At 45.6% G+C, this 16,384-nt stretch overlaps 1 protein-coding gene across 8 annotated transcripts in view; it reads left to right on the top strand.

The window, feature by feature from the left end:
• Positions 1 to 16,384, top strand: part of inpp4b (inositol polyphosphate-4-phosphatase type II B) — a 96,139-nt gene that overhangs the window by 29,085 nt on the left and 50,670 nt on the right. For 7 of the 8 annotated variants that reach the window (XM_018735807.2, XM_018735806.2, XM_018735808.1 and 4 more), the window contains one exon: positions 3,917 to 3,996. In XM_018735807.2, the coding sequence (XP_018591323.1) occupies positions 3,917 to 3,996 (80 nt within the window). Of the gene's footprint in view, positions 1 to 3,916; positions 3,997 to 10,905; positions 11,143 to 16,384 lie in introns of those variants that run through there. The other variant, XM_018735812.2, reaches the window with a different exon arrangement.

Below are 16,384 nucleotides of genomic sequence, written 5' to 3'. Positions count from 1 at the left end.
CACAAAGCACGTGGTGACAAAATGTTAAAAAAAAAAAAAAAAAAAAGAGAAATCAGAGGGGTCACGGTGTCCTGATTTGGAATCAAGCTTTTTAAAAGAAGTTGGGAGGATGATGAATAAAATCATTACAGCCAGAGCCGCTCTCGCAAATCTGTCCAAGGGCATGGTGCACGTGAGCAAGGGTACCAGGGGTATGTATCTGTGCTCGTGCCCGTGGTTAATTCCAAGGAAGCACAATGACCAATTCTTGCCTGAGCGATGTCTAAGTCAAGGGCTACAAACAAAAGGTGTGACTCTCATGCTCGGTTGCTCGACATCTTATTGTTCCTCTTCTGCTCCTCTCTCTCCTTTTCCCTCCCTCCCTCCCTCCCTCCCTCCCTCCCTCGCTCGCTCGCTCGCTCACTCCCTTGCTCGCCCACTCTCCCTCGCAGCGGCCGCTCCGGCTGTCAGCCACAGCTCGGGCGCTTTGCACGCTCGCTGCAGTGCGAGGAAGGAAAGGAGGAAGGAAGCAGGATACACAAAGTAGAGCAGATATATAAAACCCCGCTGAGGCGGTGCGATGCTTGTCTGCAAGTAGCTCTGCCCCACCGAGGGGAAGGGGGGACTGCGACGGAGTAAGTATTTGCCAGCGACCTGGCCGCCGGCCACGCGAGTTTCGTCGTTGCGGTGCTGTCCGTGCTCGTGGCTGTCTCTGTCCTCCCAGGTGTGCTGGGGTCCAGCCCCCACAGATGATGCAGAAGCCTTGGGTGAAGCAGGAGTTGCCCCCCAGGGAGTTAGGTGTGGGGGGAATATGGGCTGCCCCGATTGTTCGCTGGTCCCTCCTGAGACGGAAAAATTTTGTCAGGTGACATCAGGGAAGGCACGCCGGTGCGAGGAGTGGGCGGACCCATCGCTCCCCGTACCGAGACCACCCCAACGTCCACCACAGAAACAAACTCCGTTCGTGGGTTCGAGGGGAGGGGGGCGTGGATGGATTATGCTGTTGCTTTTCTAAAAAAAAACTGAGAAGCTCAGGAAGATCTTAGATCAAAAGTTTCTTTTAACTCAGACGGAACCTGAAAAGTGAGCGGAGTGAGATGATCATAATCCATCCTCTTGATGTGGGGAACGCATCGTTTGTCTTCCCTTTTCTTCCGCTCTTTAAGACGGCACCGCTTTGATCCTGCGCTAGAATACACTCTCTCGGGCTTCATTACTTTGGCTGAGTGCTATAAAAAGATGGGGGGGGGGGACATGTTCAGATAAATTGGTCGGTCCATACCGGTGGTGGTTATAATGCGGCGTGCTTGTGAAACAGCGGCACGTGTTCGCCGTGCAACGTCGGAGCTCCATCGTCTTCTCGGGAGCGGGACTTTAACGTGCGTTGCGTTAGCAACGGCCTCGGCCGCTAGGTGCTGGACCGGTTTGCCGGGGGCGGGGCTTAGCCGGTGCCGGCAACATGCGATTTGAGGGAAAGGACATAGGAAAAAGTTGGAGGGAAAAGGTCACCAGACAGGCTGACCTTTGTAATGGGTGCGTTGAGGGAGCGCTGCACAAACAATGGTGCCCAGGGGCGTGTGAGGAGTGTTAAAGAGTGAGCCGCCACTCGGAGCCATTCGTTTTTGTGCGTGCGTGAGTATAGGTAGGCATCTGTGTTTGCCTCACCCACTTCCTGTGTGGGCCTTTCCCAGTTCGCAGGGTCTGACCTTTGACACGTGAAACTGATGCTGCTCTGCTAACGGAGAAGGAAGTCTGTCTTCGACCGAGACGCGGGATCCAGCTGTCTCCGCAGCGCGGGCTAAACTGCCTGACGTGCCGTTTCGAATAACTTCTCACTTTACGTATAAAAGCACATGGGAGGATGTGCTCAGAAAAGAAATGTTTGCATACGTAGGATCCTAGTCTGCTAACGGAACAGAATCGAGGGATTTTTACCATGAAGTGTAACGTGTGTTAAAATGTATCCTGCTTGTCCTCGGAGTTAGACTCTGTTAAATGAATTATCGTACGGTTATTTCTCAAAGTCAGTTCTGACTTTGAATAGAGAGGGCCGGGGGTTGCAGAGAAAAAACATGATTTAAACGTTAAAGAAATTTTTGTTTAATAAATAACCCACACACACACACATTTTCTGAACCGCTCGTCCCTTACGGGGCCACGGGGAACCGGAGCCTACCCGGTAACACAGGGCGTAAGGCCGGAGGGGGAGGGGACGCACCCAGGACGGGATGCCAGTCCGTCGCAAGGCACTCCAATAATAAAAATAATACCGAACTGTTTTACATTATTGCTGTAACATTCTTAAATAGCACTTTCGACTTTTATCTGTTTTCACAAAAGCAACCCGCTGCGAGGTCCGTGGTGCGATCAGGACCCGCGAGGAGGCCATGTGTTCTTGGCACTGCGCTGCACCCGATCTGCTGAAAATTTCCTGCCCACACCAGTGCCACAGCTTTGCAATGAGCGTGAGAATTCGCTGCGTCTTGCAAGCAGCGCGGCAGGAAGCGCGGACGTGCTAACCCTAACCCGCCACGATCCGCTGCTGCTCAGCTCAGAGGTCTTTTCGCAGCAGACCACCCAGTGTGAGGGACCACCTTGGCTGGAAGCAAGTGTCACAGTTCATCCTGCAGCAGCACTGATGTCCCCAGCAGCTTGGACTTATCAAAATACAATATGTCAGGATATACATTTATCCAACACAACTTGTAACAGTTTACTGGAGCAATTAAGGGTAAGGACCTTGCTCAAGGGTACTACAGCTAGAGATGGGAAGTGAACCTATGACCTCTGGAGCCAAAGGCAGCAGTTCTAACCATTATGCTACCACCTGCCCTCTTTTTTCCAACAATAGTTTTTTAGGGATGTAGAGAAGTTGGGCCTTAATCCTAGTTTGTGCTTAGTGTAGCATTTTCAGCGGAAGGGGCTCACAAAAGCTAAAGTCTGCCTTCCGTGGTTACGGATGGGCCTTATCTGCACTTTGCCGACCGCGACCCGTTTACGACGGTGCTCATCTCCCAGTAGGGTCGGCCTCTACAAATGTGGCGTCTGGGGCATTGATTCTTCATAAGGTGTGTGGAGGTGAAGTGTTTTTAAATCAGGGAGTGCTGCGCCGTCTGCTCTTCCTACACAATGTGGACTTTGGCAAACGGGTGCTGGGATTGTGAGCCTGGGTGGGGTGAACTGTGGTACCCTTGGGTGCCTGCAACCAGGGAGAGTGGGTAGTAGAGTGGCTAGTGCTGCTGACTGTGGACCCCAAGCTCACAGGTTTGATTCTTAGCTGTAGTACCCTTGCACAAGGTACTTACCCTAAATTGCAGCGATTATAAGTTGCTTTGGACAAAAGCGTTAGCTAAATGAATAAATGGAACCACAGGTGCTGTTCAAAGTGTACCAGCAGAACATGAGCGCGTCGGTTTCATTTATCTCTCACAAAACCAATCTGATTAGCACGTTTTGGCGATGCACCGATACCTTGCAAAGTAAACTGTGTAACATCATGCACAAGCTTTCCTTCAGCAGGATGTGAGCGGTGTGTCACGTGATGGTGAACAAAGCTCCTTCCATGGGAAAGGGCCGCTATCTAACAAAACCTGGTAGATACCCTCTGAAAGCCGTGTACATTTACTTGAAGAATGTCCTACGGTGGTGTATTTTAATTGCTGTGTCAGAAAGGGGAAAAATAAATTATCCGTTTCCTGCGACACTTCCCTTGATAAGAGGTCTGGAAAATGGAGGAATGGGTGGATGTTACGTTTTCCGATGACACGTACAGCTGAGATTTTTCCCCGTGAAAATCTTTCCCCACCCGCCACGGTTCTCGTCGGCACAGGAGTAGCAAGATGAACTTTTCTTCAACCTCCTTCTGTTTTAAGCGCAATGCCAAGACACAGAAGTTGTGCGCTTGTTAACAAGTGTGTTTGCTGTTTGATGTTCACAGAGGAATATTCTGGGCTACACGACGTTTTCCGTGGGGGACTTGTTGAAGTCAAAGGAGCAGCAATTAACCCTTAGCCTGAGGTAAGAATTTTAAACTGTTTTCTTATCGCTCACTGCGGCATCTAAGCAGACAATGAAAAGGATTAGGGAGTTGACTTTAGAGACTGATGACACACGTGGCCTCTTCTCTATTTTCCCGATAATGTGTTCGACCCAAGAGCAGCTTTGAGTTCCGTTAATCTTTGATGATCTAAAGAGTCATTCATTTCACGTTCAAATGACTTGATTCCTGCTAAAACCTTTGCATACCTGTGAAATATTCATATTTAAATCCACGGAAGATGATGTAAAACCTTTTTTTTTCCTTCATCTGAACGGATTGTTGCAGCAAAAATGCTGCCATGTGGTTTCCACACACACACACACACACAGTGCATTCTGATGCTAATTTTCTTAGCCTTATGGAACGATGACATAAATACCTGTATTCCCAGCCTTGGTATCTCGTGTTTAATTATTGGTTGGCGAAGGAAAAACGTGCTTGTTAGATGCTACGAATGAGAAGGAAGCACATGCTGCTGCTATCCTGTTGGGGAGTGGATGAGCGGTGGTCGTTGTGGTGGGCATGGCCTGCAGTTTGGTGTCCTCTTGTAATAAGCCATATTGCAGGAGGTCTTCTGGTGGCATCCGAGGCCACGTGGCCCCAGTAAGGACTTAAAGCAGGAGGATGCTGCCATCCTCTAGCAGAGCAGCGTGTGGCAGTTTAGAGGGATCACAAGGCGACACCACAGTACAGTTTCATTGCCCGTTTTCTCAGTATGGATTGCACCCACAGCCCTGCTAAAACGCTATTATTTATCTAAGGCACCCCCAGTGTTTCAGTAATAAAGCTCAAAATTTGGCCTTCTTGTTTTTGGTTTGCCCTTTTTTTTTTCCCTCCATTTGTAAGCCTTGGTTCCCCGTGGCCTGAAGTTCCTTCTCATTTCCAGGAGCTGATGCCCCCTCATAATTACTGCCCACATGATTGACAGGAGGGCTCTGTGAGGCAGGAGATTACGTGGGCACCGGCAGGCGGACGGGTTGTAAACAAACATGCGCAGCAGAACTGTAAACGGCTGCTCCTCCCTCGTGGCATCACGTACCCCCACCACGAGAAAGCAGGAGAGCAAATAACCCTCCCAGGAAAGCTTATTTTTTAATGAAGGGGGAAAATAACTATGTACAACTTGTTTTTTTTTTTTTTTGTTGTTGACTTGAGAATTAATTCAAATGGCAGAATGATACCACCTCCAGCATACAAGGGTTTTTTTCTCATAGAACATTGCCTAGCGTGTTTTTTTTTTTTTTTCTCTCCACACTGGAGCACAATGCAGCAGGGACAGTCATCCCAATTCATAACCCGAGGTCAGTGGCGAGGATCAGCCGTGTTTCTCGCCTGATTTTCTTCCGGCAGATTCTCTCGCTCGCTCTTACTTTCTCTTTGTCTTTCTCGTACTGCAATGTCTCATTTTGCATCCCCAGTCGAACGAGGAGATGCGTGTGGGCCGACGATGGTGCGCGTCAGGAGAATTGGCCAAGAATCACACAAGTGCGTTGACAGCAGAGATAAATATGACAGCTGCATTTTACATCCACATTCTGTGGTCTATTTACAGAACCTACCGTAGGCTCTTGCCATACAGCAGGTGTGTATCAGGTGTAATTTTTTCTCCTCCTCTGTCGGGGCACCGATTTGTAAAATTCTCTATGGATCCTGTTTGCACTTTTGTTTAGACCAACCTCAATATGCTTTTCCCGTTGAAACTCTCTAGAAAAAGAAACACTGCCATTATTGTGCCCACAACTCAAGGAGGCAAGAGAAACCGAGGATCCTTCCCTCCATCCCTCGGTTGTCCATAATGGATCACTGTTGACTTCATTTAGCGGTGTTGTGTGGTCTGAGAAAAACAGCGAGAAGACATTTCATAGGGGCAGAAGGGGTTCTTCTCTTTCACCTGCACTTCTTTTCTCTGGAGCTCAGCTTATGCATAACTGTCTGAGCCATTTGCTCTACAGGAAAACCATAACAACAAAATTCTCAGTAGGCCAAACTGCCACCTTATCAGAAAAACTCTTCCACCAACACAGAGCACAAGAAGCCAATTGACCTTTGGTGGACAGTCAAAAACTTTGTCGTCTTATTTGAATAAATTAGACTGTTTCCTTGGAAACAATTTTTCTTAGCTTGTTTACTGTTACTGAAGAGCTCATCTATTACAGACTGCTGTTAAGATGAAGTCACAATATAACGCATATATAGTTTTCCTCTACAGTTAGTATATTTACCTATTCGGACATCTCTATATACACATCTCTGGTTTCATAGTGTGTGGCAGCCATGTGAGACTTTTTTCTTTCATTTTTAACTGCATCGCTAGCCAGGGTGGGTATGAAGAGAACGAAAGGGAATCTATTGTATGGAAAGACCTGTCTCTCCCCACCAAAACCAGAAGAATAAAGCCATCGCTACACCACTGCATTTTGATTCATAATTCCTCACAGCTAAAACAGATTTCATTGCTTCGGTGGTTTGTCACCTTTGAGCCCCCAAAGCGCACACCCTGGGCTTCAAAAACGTGCGTGTGTACGTGTGTTGCGGCAGGCAGTTTCAGCTCCAAGTGTTCGGTTACAGCGACCCTGTCAAACATCTGCTCCAGCCTGTCAGTCAGTAGCAAGGGGAACAACAAAATCACGCCGGTGACGAGTGGGCTGGCTGTAGACCATCTAGAGGCTAGCTGCCGAGTGCCAGAGGCCCGCATCTTTGTTCCCACACCGCGCTCAGCAGTCACAGGCAGGGGTTCGCCGACCACCACTCCACCTCCTCTGCTGCTTCTTCTCCTTGCCAAGCCTTTTCAGCTTTTTCCCTAGGTATTTGTGCATATTTGTAAGCTGCGTGTTGTCACTAATGAACGCAGGGTTGTGTTGGATCCGCAGCACTCGGGTCTCCAAACTGACCCTCTCCGTGAAGCTTTTACTCACCTAAGCTGTATAGTGTCCCAGCACACCCCCAGACGACTGCAATATATTTTACTACCACTGCATACGATGGCTGTGAACACACAGTTTGCCCTTGGCACTGACTCTTTGCACCATGCTAAGTTGAAATTGTCACAGAAATCGGCACTTACTGATATATGGCCTTATCTCCTCGTGCTACAGAGTATTCCTACGGGTGAAAACAGGACAGATGTCTGTCAGGAGCAGAACCAGCATACTGCTATCATTTTTCAGAAGCATGCCCTTACCTGCTTGCGCAAATGCCTCTGCAACTGGGGAGGGCATAGCGCGCGTCTCACACCTGTCTGCACTGCCCTGGTGTTCCCCAACACTTCTGTGCACCACTGAAAAACAAGCTAAGTGCTAAAAGTGTCCACTGTTGTCACCCCTAAATAAGCAAAGACACAATTGCTCCAGGTAACCATACCATGACACAATGATGTAAAATCCCCCATGACTTCAGTAAGGTTTAGATTTTTTTTTTTTGCATTCCACATTTTTTTGCCTACTACGCAGATATTCAGCATGACATAGCAGTGCAAGATGTTTTATTTTTCTGCAAAACGTCAACAGGGCCTATCATGCAGGCTTTTAGTCTTATTGCTGCTGTGCGCAGAATGGCACAGGGCTGTCCAAATGGACCGATGCCAGAAATCGCCCTATGTGGCAGCCTTATTACTGGACTCTGAAGCATCGAAGAGGAGAATGGTGGGGGGGGGGGGAACACAAAAGGGCCCTGACAATACCTATACAAACTGAACAGAGAAAAGGCAAAATTATGGTGTCGGTCTTGTTCCGCAGCAATAGTGCCATGCTTTACACCGCAGATAAAGTCTGATTGAAAATTAATCACTTCCATCTGATTTAGTGCGTTTGCTAGACGCCCTGCCTCACATCCTTTGTAATTCAGTCCCTCCGCCAAAACAGATGATCATGTCCTGTGACCCAGTTTTTTTCTTTCTCAGCTAGATACGATAGCACCGATTTTTGCAGCGATTAAAGGGGATACATTATCACAGATGAGTGCCCATATGGCCACGTCTGCCCATTTGGACAATCCCACGGGTGAAGACCAGACGCCGAGTCATCCGCAGCGTCGACCAACATGCATTCCCCACTAGTTGTTGCTATAAATAGCAATGCTCAGTTAATCTTACAATAGCATTTAAAATTCTCTACTTTAAGAAGGCTCGTCTGCTCACAAAAAGAAAGCAGAGACCAAAGGTTTTGAAAAACATACAGAGAGGATTCTAAAAACACACAGAGACATTTTATATATATATGTATCTATATAGATATATGACTGCTTCTAAATTAAGATGCACTGTGTGTCTGTAAAACTATACAATATAATGTTTTTTTATGTCACTTACATCAGGTCTCCATTTACCCCAACTTGACAGGTGCTGTCATCTGTGGTTATCAGCAATTTTTGCATTAGAAAACATACAATAGTTGTGCTTGGACTGGCGCTTATCAGTTCATGCTCACATAGTGCTGTTCGACATCCCCAAACTGCAATTATCAGGAGCAGACAGGAGTTATTTCTGTGCCAAAACAAAACAGGGAAAATAACCTTTGTCTGTGACAGACACCAGCAAAACTGTAATGCACATGGAAATGTCATTATTTCAGAGTTGCAACTTTGCTGTTGTAGGGACATTTAGAGATACCTCAAACTGGGAGATAAAAGTTGCAATAAAAAGTGTGGTATTAATTATGGCCATGTTAACCTATGAAATTCCAACGGAATGATAAACAGAGGTGGATGGACCTCTTCGTATACAATATTGTGTGTAAAACTGTATATTCAGTACAATTTCAACAGTGGTTAAAACACACACCCTAATTTTAAGTTTCGTTGGTAGGCTCCGGTTCCCCGCGACCCCATATGGGACAAGCGGTTCTGAAAATGTGTGTGTGTGGTATTGTTTGTAAGCCTTGTGCAATCCCCAGTCTTTGATTTAAGAATATTTTGCTGTGTTTTTTAAGTCTTATAATGCTCTTCTCTTAGGTGGAATAATGACCCCATGGGTAACATATAAAATAAGTGTGAAAATAATTACCTAGCCTCAGTCTTAGGGAGCTGCTTAATATCTTTAAGCTAGACACAGCGACCAAATTCTGCTGATATCCCTCCTTAATTACCAAATGTGGGCAGTTTTGAGAGACTGTTTGTATAATCCTCAGTGCCTCATACACTTTAATCCCCATAGACACTACACAGAAGAAATTGTGCCTAATGTTTCAAAGAGGAGCTGGGATTAATTTGTTTATCTAATCGTTCGGGTGGGATACAACACACGTGTCTAACCGTTGAGAGACACAGGAAGTGCGCACCACGAACACCAAATACGTACAACTCATTCCACTGTCCTTTGTCTAAAGTCAAGGACATAATGATATGAAAGGATGACATTGGAAGGATATTTGGCTGTCTTAAGTTTTATTTTAGCAGCTGCAAAGCTGCAACACTGCTGAGAGATGATGCAAAGAGAAAATCCTTCAATTTTAACTGCTCCTTCTGAAATGTAAAACTCAGAGTACCCATGCATAATTTCAACCGGCTGGATAGTTAATCTGCTTTCTGGGAAAGATAAAAACCTCCAAGTTGTTTATTAGTAGCAAAGATTTATAATTGATCTCCTGGAAGAAAAGAAACAGATTTGATATACATAACACTCAAACTGTCCCCATATTAACCTGGGTAAGTTGTGATGTCAGAACCACATCAACTTCACTTGCCGGGGGGGAAGATGTTTTATGGCAATAAGTTTTTTTAATTACAGAATTTCAGGAGAAAGTTGTTCTCTGCAGAGATTCATAAAGGCCTTATTACACTGACAGTAACTTGACTGGAGGGACTTTGTAGCTACTTGTATTCATGTTATTATTCATAGGTGTTACAAGTAGGCCGTGTGAATAGCTTCTCAGCATTATTGTAATATTCTTTCATCCTCCAGTAACAGCTATGTCATCACACCCCTTTTATTAACCTGGCAGACTGGTTTTAAGTAGTATAAATTAACTATTTATACAACAGCTTTTTTTTTTTTTTTTGTATAACTAAAGCAAGGGCAGGTATTTTGTTCAAGGGTACTAAAGGTGGAGGTGGGATTCAAACCCAAATCTTAAGTGAAAAGGCAGGGGCTCTACAGTATCTGCAGCACCCTATCCAACTTATGATGTTGGACAACCAACTTCACAGTTATTCTTACTCTATCAGTTCAAGGTAAATGAGTTTACTGGTGGCACCACGGCAGAAGCAGGAGTTGAACCAGGAACCTCCTGATTGCAAGGTTACAGCTCTAACCCTACCTGGGGCATCAACTCGTAGCCTCAGTGTTCATTGATTCTTGAAGCCATAGAACCTTTAAGTAGAGAACTTAATTATTCGGATGACAATTAAAATAATGGCACACCGAGTAGCGCTGCTGTCTCACAGTGCCTGGGTGGTGTGAGAGGACATGGGTTTGAGCCACGCTCAGTCTGTGTGGAGTTTGCATGTTCTCCCCATGTCTGCATGGGTTTCCTCTGGTTTCCTCCCACACTCCAGACATGCTGTTCAGGTTCCCCCCTACTGTGTGAGTGACAGGAGTGTGTGTTACGCTGATGTATGGATGAATGACCCAGTCACCAGTGTACGTAGTGTATCTAGCAGTGTAATTCACCTTGGTGAATAAGGTGTGTGGGCTGATTACACTACATAGAGTTCATTGGAAGTCACTTCGGAGGAAAGCATCTGTTAAATAAATATAAATACATGCATGCTTAAGAGGCTTAATTAGTTCAGAAATGTAACCCACCCACACATCAGGTCAGCAGCAACAAGTCCGTGTGCCACGAGAGGCTGAACCCACAAGGCGGTTGGGAGGTTACGGTGAAGGCGGTACCAGGAGCGCGCACGACGCCGTTCAGGGAAGTTCAGAAACGCTGCGCGCCGTGTGGCTGCGGCTGCGTCTGCGCAGAGACGGCTGCGAGCGCAAGTGCATGAGCGGCGCCTGCCTGCACGCCGACAGCCGCCGGCTCCGCGCTGCCTCGAGCGTCTGACGGCACCACTTTCTGGTAGCGCCAGCGCGCGTTCAGAACGTGGACTAGCAGCTCGCAGGCGCGGTGCTGCTGCGCAGACCTTCCCACCTGAGGTGCACTAACTCGGAGACCCTCAGAGCTTCGTACCGTACGGACACGGAGGTAGAGCCTAACGCAGCCCGCGGGTTCGCGTCTAAATTCCTCCTTTAATCGTCGTCACGGTTGTTTTTTTTAACGCACTGACTGGAAAGGCACTGATATCCCGTTTAGCGCCACAACACAGAAGCCGAACTCGCTCGGAAAACGCCGGGTCGGGACTGTGTTCTGTTACAAATTGTGTTTATACCTATATGTGTTTACTTTGGTGAAACGAAATACACATGACTTATGACGACTGTTACGGACTTGACGCGTTTCCTTACCTGTCCTGAGTACACAGAGACATTTTCCCTTTCATTTTATAATAGCTACCATCGTCGACGGTAGGTTAGTAAGTCTGGGTGTTACTGGAGGAAACTAAGCACCTCTGTACAACCACAGTGAGTAAAACACAGTACTAAGTTACCAAAAAAAAACGCACGACTGCACCTGCGTGGCATGTTGTTCTACCCTACAAACCTCAACACAATGTTGTCACAGTCTAACAGTTTTTGCCTACAGAGGAAATGTCACCTCCCAGGCGGTTTCTAACAAAGTTTACGCCGGCTCCTCCCTCAGCTGTGGGTTTTGCGATTAAGCAGCGGCGGGGGGGAACGTAAAATGAACGTTACTACACGATATTTGCATCATCGATATAATAATGGGTGGGGGCGCGTGCGGGACGGCCTCACGCGCTAATTGTTCAGGCGTGGAAGTGTGGCCGCGAGTCACGTGACCTCAAAGAACGCGAGGGGGCGTGTTCAGGCAAGCGTGCAAGCGTGAGGGCATTAACTGTACCAGCCCGGGTGAGGGCATTAGCTCTGTGACCTCTACAGGTGTTATTTTGGAAGTGATGGATCCTTAATCTGGTAAACAGATATGCCTAGATTGTTCTGATTAGTTTAACTTAAAAAAACAACACAATTTCCTGTCGTGTAGCAGATGGAGACTGTTTCGCTCACTCGACTGTGTAATTATTAACTCAAATAGTCACTATTGGTACATGAGTAATGTCTAAAAACATAAACGCAGATATGGATATACTTCAGTTACTTGTGTTTGTCAAGCACTTCTGTGAGGAGCAGTATCTTTAAAAAGTATAACATTATTTTTCCCATTAACCCGGTTTGTTCTTCGAGTGACCGTTGTTTTAAAAGCGAGAAACTGGTAAAAGTGCACTTTTGTCAGTATTCAGATACATTGACTGTATTTAATTCTGTACATAAAGTTTGGTTACTTGTAATTATTAATAATAATGTCTCTCTCGAAGTGTCTTGACTTTTTGTCCTGTTTGGCATCTTCGTCATAACCCAAACACAGTACACAGATGTTCAGAGGGTTTGCCGATCATGTGGGAGGAGAGACTTGAGTTTAGAAGTTTGGTTTCCTTTTTTAAATACGGCAAGTGCGACGTGCCAGATCGGGTGGAAACCTCAAACTTTCAATGCTAAGAGGAGATGGCTTGAAAACCCCTGCTTGGCCTTTCAACAGATGGTTGGGGCAAGTGAGAGAGGTTGGTTCAGCTACAGGCCACCAGCAGCCCCTCAAGCTGTCTCATCAGGTTGTGTGGTTGGAGCCTCTTCATATTTCTTGCTCATGATGTTCATGACCTTACTGCTCTTACATGTGTAGCTTGAGCCTGATGAGTACTTCAGCTACTGTAATAGCTGACTGATCCTCCCAGAGGATTTACAAAATATGAAGCTCTGTGTTTTTTGCTTGATGTAGCAGGGTTGCACAGCATGTAGCACTGGTGTCTCACAGCTCCTGGGCTATTGACTTCAATGTGAATTCAAATTTGGTTCAGTCAGTGTAGAGTTTGCGTGTTCTTCCTTTGTTTGCTTCTGTTTACTGGGTGCTTCAGTATCTTGCCACAGTTCAAAGATGTATCTCAGGTGAACTGGTTACTCAGAATTGCTACTAGTGGATATTTTGAGTGTGAATGAATGTGTGATTGCCCTGCAATGGTCTGGTGACCCATCCAGGGTGTACCCTGCCTAGGCTTCTGGGATAGGCTGCATACACCCATGAGTTTATGTTGCACAGACTGTTATCGCTAATAACAAAGGTCACAGGTTCGAATCTCACCTCCGGCTGTAGTACCCTTGAGCAAGGTACTTAGCCAAAATTACTCCAGTAAATACAGTTGCCCAGTTGCATAAATGGGTAAATAATTGTAAGTAGCTTAACATTGTAAGTTGCTTTGGAGAAAAGCGTCAGCTAAATGAATAAATGTAAATCGATGGATGGATAGGTCTTTTCACCTTCTGCAGTGTCTTCAGAATGTCCGATAGCTGTCAGCCAAGTACTTTGTTGCCGAGAGGGTGTTAGTCATTTGAGCCCTTCGTCCTTGTACCTCTCTTTAGCAGGAGAGATGCCATCTCTGTGAGATGTCATGCCAGGTGAGCTTCTGGTTGACCTCCTCCTGGACTTGTCACCCCATCTGTCAGTCAGCCTGTCAGCTGGAGGTGACTGTTTATCGTTGCTTTATCCAAAATGCTGACAAATTGATTTTCAAGAGCAGGAAGGGGGTGATGGTGGCTATGGTGGTCAGGTCAGCATTCTGATGTGGCTCGACAGCTAACATCACAAGCTTCACTCACAGGTACTATAGCTAAGGTTCACTTAAGATAAGGTCAGTGAAAAGCAAGGCATGTCCTTGCTGTTTTTACCAACATAGGTATCCTAAGCCACTGACGCAGCTTAGAATTTTACACTTGACTATATTTTTTGGATAAATGTCTAACAAAGCTATTCAGGTCAACTACTTTCTCAGTAGTACTACAGCAGACGTTGAATATTCCAGCTTTAAGTCTAGATCCTCAAACCACCACACTATCCTCAGCATGTTGCTCTTCTGAAGGCCTCTTGCCACTGGAGGTACTTTAATGCATGGCGTCCACTAACATCAGCAACAGAAGATCTCTTGTGATTTCTTTTTGTGATGTATGTAACAGATTGTGTTTTTTTTTTTTTTGAGAACAGCTTGGTGTAGAACAGCACTGTACAAACCATATTCAGCCTCCCACTATGTTGCCAGGTTTCGCATCAGCCTTATTCTTTAATTTTAAGAGCAATTCCAACTTTAATGCCATTGCATGAATGAAAAATACCTTGTTATACTGTATGTATACCTCAATGAGTGTTCATAGTTACACCTGCTTAGATTTTTTTTGGAAACTATTTATTCTTGGCAGCTGTACTGTAATTGAGAATCAGTTTATTTTGCTGAGTTTTTATTGATTCCCCCCCCCCTCTCCCTTTCTTTATTCCCCCCCACGGTGAAAGCCATGCTGTTCTTTATTAGCCTGCACACTGGTGCACGTGCTGAGCAGTATGAAAAGTGAGGTCTTAACAGAACAGTGCAGCACCTGATAACAAATTATTTACTTCTTTAGAATTGCTGCATGCTTTTTTTTTGACTGTTACTCATCTTATTTTCCTTTTCTGACCTACGCTTCAGTGTAAGGTATCGACACAAGCCAAAGCTTTATGAAAATGAATGTGTTGTTGTTAGAGATCCACTCAGTAGCTCAGCAATAGCCACTGAATACTGATTTCTGGGAACCTGGGAAAGCCATGCTGCTGCATATTAGAGTAAATGAGATGATCATCATTTATCATTTATTCACATAATGAAAATGTGGAACCAGTATTACTTGTGTCTCATATTAATAGGAGGGGACACTACTGAGGATATCTGGAAAACGAATTCATGTGTCCTGCTGAAAGGTTGAATATTTTGCTTTTTTTAGAGTTTCGGTTAGCAAAGGCTCTGTTGCATTTAAAAATAAATGCGTAAAAATAAAAATGCAGTCCAACTAAATGAGTAATGTTACTCAGTTTAACTGATCCCTTTAATTTTATGATTTAATCTGTTTAATTCCAGGTCTCTTGTGTGTGACAGACATCAAATAGCAGCATTTCTGATGGTAACATCATAGATGAGAAATAATGCATTATGGATAAGGAGAATTTAAAAAAAAAGTTAATGATGAATGAATGACTATTTAGATGTATCCTCTTTACTGGGAGGTCACAGACAACAGACAAATGAGGCGAAACTGCCTGGTTCCTCCCTACTTTATCTGCTGTACAAATGAATGTTGCATGCCTGTCGGGTTTGCATCAAGGCTTTTTCCTTTTTTTTAAGTAAATCCTGCTCAGGTCTTTGACTCAGAGTTGGGTCTTTGAATCCGTGAATGAGTGTAAATGGTGTCAGTCAGGTTAGCTTTCACTGGAAGTTACCCAGCGACTCCTGCTGTCAGTCTCATAGGATTTTTGATGGCTTGTTTGAACAAAGCCCTGAGCACTGGGCTGTTACATAGGCGTAAGAGTGCCTCAAAATAAATTGGGCAGTAGAGGTGGCAGCAGATTGCGGAGACTGGGAGGAAAAAAACACGAGTATGTCAATAACACATGTGTTTAAGTCGAGCCATGTCGTAACATCTGTCTGTGGTGAATTGTGACTATTTTTAGTTCTGTCCAGCGTTATGTAGGCCAGGAGCAGGAGCTAGACAGATAAAGCACAGGGCACAGGGCGCTTCCTGGCTTTGCTGTGTAATTTTCCTCCAGCCTACCCAGCCAGACACTCTGCTTGTAATGCAGAGTGTGGATGGACATCTCAACGGACAGCACTCCAAGCCGGCTGGAGAAGAGGAGCACCACTGCAAGTATTCTGTAATACAGCTTGCTTTGGGCTCCCACATACGAGAGTCAAGTTCTCTGAAAGGAAGCTCAATAGCGCTGCCTTCTGAAGTGTCAGGTTCTTTTTCAGTCAGGCTCCTTGGGTGCCTTTGAAGTCTTGTTGAACTATCTCCGAGCCCCCCAGCTTAGAAAAACTCATTTTCTCGAGGCCTTCAGAGAATCAAGACAATTGACTTCCTCTTGGAGCGAGCCCTTGGGCAGACAGTACGAGGACCGCTTTGACGTTTTGTACCTAGCTTTGTTATTTCCTGTTTGACCCTTGCAGCATGGTTTGAACTTCCTCATGAGAAGCCATGGTGGTTTTTAGCTAACTGAGCTCTGTCTGAGTGGTGGGCAAATAGCACTCTTTCACTGTCTGTTGGTGCTTAGTGCTCCTCAGTTGCCTTCATGGGTGTGAAGCTGCATATTTGAGTCCTTTGAAAGGGAGTGGCTTTTAACTGCACATCAGGTGATGTCACAGCTTTGAAAGCCCCCCCCCCCCCAACCTTCAACAAAAATGTGGGCAACCACAGACTTAAATTACTTCAGGAAAGTTTTTCCACAGATAGAAACCACTGTG

The sequence above is a fragment of the Scleropages formosus genome, chromosome 16 (assembly GCF_900964775.1).
Source record: "Scleropages formosus chromosome 16, fSclFor1.1, whole genome shotgun sequence".
NCBI lineage: Eukaryota > Metazoa > Chordata > Actinopteri > Osteoglossiformes > Osteoglossidae > Scleropages > Scleropages formosus.
The sequence above is the reverse complement of the archived record's forward strand: the minus strand, read 5'-3'. Positions and strand labels throughout refer to the sequence as shown.